Source organism: Otolemur garnettii, unplaced genomic scaffold (assembly GCF_000181295.1).
Source record: "Otolemur garnettii isolate 467f Iridium unplaced genomic scaffold, OtoGar3 scaffold00256, whole genome shotgun sequence".
NCBI classification, from domain to species: domain Eukaryota; kingdom Metazoa; phylum Chordata; class Mammalia; order Primates; family Galagidae; genus Otolemur; species Otolemur garnettii.
The window spans coordinates 1,153,523-1,157,729 of NW_003852651.1; the positions used below are offsets into that span (position 1 = coordinate 1,153,523).

The following is a 4,207-nucleotide window of genomic DNA, read 5'->3' on the forward strand; positions in this document are numbered from 1 at the left end:
ACTCGCTTGAGCCCAGGAGTTGGAGGTTGCTGTGAGCTGTAAGGCCACAGGCACTCTACCCAGGGGGACAGCTTGAGGCTCTGTCTCAAAAAAAAATAAAGAAAGATAAATACATTGAGGGAAAGCTGGACACTGAGAAGATGTAGGGATACACACCTGAATAGACACAGAAAAAGAACTAGGAAGCCAGATGGCAGAGCTCACGGGAAATTGAAAGAGGAGATAAATTTAAATGATAGAGGCATGCAGAAAGAAGGAGATATAATCAGAAAGAAATGTCAAAAGACACATATAGACAGGCACATGTATAGAGATCTTCAGAGGGAGATATAAGGATAGAAATGCCCCATGTATAGAGAGATGTAGACATGCGTACCCAAAGAGAATGAGAGAGACATACAAGGATAGAGACTCGTTCAGAGAGAGAGATACTCATAGAAACAGGCTGGAACCAGGCTGTAAATATTTGTGTAGAGGAATGCATATATATAGATCTAAATACATATACAGATCCACACTGCAGGCTTGTAGGAGGCATATCTAGAGACATAGACCCAAGGCAGAATGCATGGAGACCAAGCCTCCCCCCCCCCCGCTTACCCATGCATATAGAGCCACAGGGAGACAACACATTGCCCAGATATATTATAACTCTCAGATGTAATCATGTTCCTAGAGTCACAGAGAGATACAAATATGCAGACTTGTCTATGATGAGATAGATACATTTATGTGCTATGACACAGTGAAACATATACAGTGTGCATAGAGGGGAATACATACAGAGAAGAGGAACATGGGCAGAAAGAGATTGGTAGGAGTAGACATAGAGGGAATTACAAAGAGGCAGAAATGGTAGAGTGGGGAGAATCAGAGAAAGGATGATGGCCAGAATGAGAGAGAAACCAGCAGAGATACAGGCATACACAGAGTTATACAGAAAAACAGATGTGATAGAGAAATAGACTTAGTGGGAGAGTGACAGAGGAAAAGCAGTGATACTTAGAATGAAAATGACCCAAGAGACAGAGTGCAAGAGAAGTGAACAGAGATTTCATGTAAAGGGTACACCCAGGCATATATGTGGGTAGTATGTACATGTAAACTCAAGCACATATAGAAAGAATGGTGACAGTGAGACCCATTAAGGGAGAAATAGACAAAGACATCCACAGGCTGAGAATGGCTCACAGGTACCCAAACAGAAAAACACATTCCATAGTCAGACAGCTGCACAGAGAACCAGCATCTGGAGGAGAGCCCTACTGGCCTCCAAGGGAATTACACTAGGTTCTCCGTTTCATAGACACTTGCTGGATGTTTACCTTCTGTTGGATCATATCACTGAGGCCTTGCAATGAGCACCTTTCCCAGGCTGGTTGTGGGTGGGAGGGTGCCACATTTAGAGAGAGAAACTCTAGTCTACCTAGTATGCTCCCAAATGGGGGAGAGAGATAGAAAGTCCCAGTAGGTAGAAAGGCTTAGTTAGGGCATAGGGAGGGAAGGCAGGGTGACAGACTATTTTTGGCTTCTCCATGGCCTGGTCACTTCCCCGGCCCGGGCCTCACACAGGCAGGCTCGAATATTCCTGAGAGCCTTTTCTGCCCTGAGCCATCTGCTGCTACTTTGTAGGCCTTCCCAACGTTGGGAAGAGCAGCCTGATCAACAGCCTGAAGCGCAGCCGTGCATGCAGTGTGGGAGCTGTTCCTGGGGTCACTAAGTAAGTATCTGCCTGCTGCCTTAATTCATAGCTCTTCGATTCTACCATTTCCTCTCCTGTCTTTATTTTAGAGTGTCCTCTACTTGTTCACCCAGGCATGACAGTCTCACTAATAGCCCTCAGGTACCTGACGTACCCTAGGCGTGGACCAGGTGCTCAACTGGGTGTTCCCTATTAGCTCCTTGTAGCCTTGTAACAGCCATGCAAAATTGGGATACTAATGAGTAGTTCCATTGCCTAGATGAAGCAACTGAGCCTAGGAGAGTCAAAAACTTGGTTAAGTTCCTGCATCTCAGTTCTTAGTGGCAGAGACTAGATTAGAATCAGACCCAGATCTGTAGGGCCCCAGAACCCCTACCCCCAGCCTTGCATTTCTCTATCTTCTTCTCTAATACACATTCCCCTTACTCCTTTACACCCTTCTTCCAGCCTAACTTTGTGATTAGGGATGCCAGACTCATTCACACCTTCTCTCCTGCCCCAGATTCATGCAAGAGGTCTATCTGGATAAGTTCATTAGGCTGCTGGATGCTCCAGGCATTGTCCCAGGCCCCAACTCAGAGGTGGGTACCATCCTACGCAACTGCGTCCACATACAGAAGCTGACAGACCCTGTCACCCCAGTGGAGACCATCCTGCAGCACTGTAATCTGGAGGAGGTATGCAGCAGGGACCTGGCTGATGCCCTACCCTATACCCCACTCCAAGGGCTCTTCATTCTTCTTCATGACTTTTCTCCATCCTCCCTTTACCAGATTTCCAAGTATTACGGCATCTCTGGGTTCCAGACCACTGAGTACTTTCTGACTGCAGTCGCCCACCGCTTGGGGAAGAAGAAGAAGGGAGGCTTATACAGTCAGGAGGAGGCAGCTAAAGCTGTCCTGGCTGACTGGGTGAGGTGAGGAGGCAGCTAGGGTTAAGGTCTTCTGGAAGCCCAGGTCCAGAATGGAGCTTATCTGTATTCATTACAGTCAGTGGGACAGTCTGATTTCCTGGGTCCCAGTGCAGGGGATAGCCAAAGCAGCAGGTCACTTCCTATCTGGGACATTATGCCCAGTGATTATCCAGCAACTTAACTCCTTATTGTTCAGAAGCCACTGCCTATAATTTATTGTTGTCCCTCGCTGTTTTTGGCTGTTAACTTACTCTCTCTTTGGTCATCTGTTTTCTCAATGACTTCACCACTAATCTCCCCTACCTCCCAATGCAGTGGGAAGATCAGCTTCTACATACCACCACCACCTACCCACACTCTGCCCACCCATCTCAGTGCTGAGATTGTTAAGGAAATGACTGAGGTCTTTGACATTGAGGATACTGAGCAGGCCAATGAAGACACCATGGAATGTAAGTGTGGGAGGGTGGGTGCATTTGATGTTGCACTAGTGGAGCCACATAAACCTGATGTCATTTCCCACATTTGATCTTCTCTTCCCCTGGTTCTACTTGAGCTTTGGGCAGGATTTTTTTTTTTTTTTGAGACAGAGTCTCGCTTTGTTGTCCTGTGTAGAATGCAGTGGCATTATCATAGCTCATTCCAACCTCAGACTCCTGGTCTCAATTGATCCTCCTGCCTCAGCCTCACAAGTAGCTGGGACTGTGGGCACTTGCCACTGTGCCCAGCTAAGTTTTCTGTTTTTGGTAGAGATGGGATGTCTTTTTCAGGTTGGTCTTAAAGTTCTGACCTCAAGCAATCATCTGCCTTGGCTTCCTAGAGTGCTGGGATTATAGGTCTGAGCTGTTGCCCCCAGCCTAGGCAAGTTGTTTAAACAGATCTAGGCTTAATTTCTTTTCCTGCAAGGTGGAGAATTCTAATATGGGCTATCAGGTGGTAGTAGTTGTGAGCTTTTAGTAGCTATAAAAGAAATTATCCAAGTATGTACTTACCCCCATTGAGGTGCTCCAGAAATGTGAGGTTCCATTCTCATATTAGGACCTGGAATGGGCCGAGATGTTACTCTCAAAAACTGTTTCTGTAACATTGCCCTGAGCTTTTTCGCAGTCATTTCCAGTCAATTTTTAGGTTTTCCTTCTTTACTTCCATTGGTGAGGGAGGTATCCAAGTCACAGAAAGGTGTGAACCAGCTCTCCTACCCTCTTGTCTTAGATTCTTCCAGCTCACAGTAGCTAGGTGAACAAAAGTATAGACTGCCTGGTTTCAAATTCCAAGTGTTGTTTTCTTTTAGCTGTATGGTGCTAAAGAAGTTACTTCACTTCTCCCTGTCTCAGTGACATCTGTAAAATGAGGGCAATAACACACCCCATAAGGTAGTTGTGAAGATTTGTTTAATATGTAAGACACACACACACACACACACAGAGTAAATAAATGTTCAGTGAATGTTAAATGTTATTTATTTATTTATTTATTTTGAGATGGAGCCTCAAGCTATGCCCCTGGGTAGAGTGCCATGGCATCACAGCTCACAGCAACCTCCAACTCCTGGGCTCAAGCGAGTCTCCTGCCTCAGCCTCCCAAGTAGCTGG

The 4,207-nt window shown here is 46.0% G+C and overlaps 1 protein-coding gene across 2 annotated transcripts in view; it reads left to right on the plus strand.

Moving 5' to 3' along the window:
- The window catches only part of GNL3L (G protein nucleolar 3 like), a 33,403-nt gene that overhangs the window by 21,889 nt on the left and 7,307 nt on the right, over positions 1-4,207 (plus strand). For both annotated transcript variants that reach the window (XM_023508547.1, XM_023508546.1), the window contains exons 10-13: positions 1,633-1,720; positions 2,205-2,379; positions 2,476-2,618; positions 2,931-3,067. In XM_023508547.1, the coding sequence (XP_023364315.1) occupies positions 1,633-1,720; positions 2,205-2,379; positions 2,476-2,618; positions 2,931-3,067 (543 nt within the window). The remainder of the gene's footprint in view (positions 1-1,632; positions 1,721-2,204; positions 2,380-2,475; positions 2,619-2,930; positions 3,068-4,207) is intronic.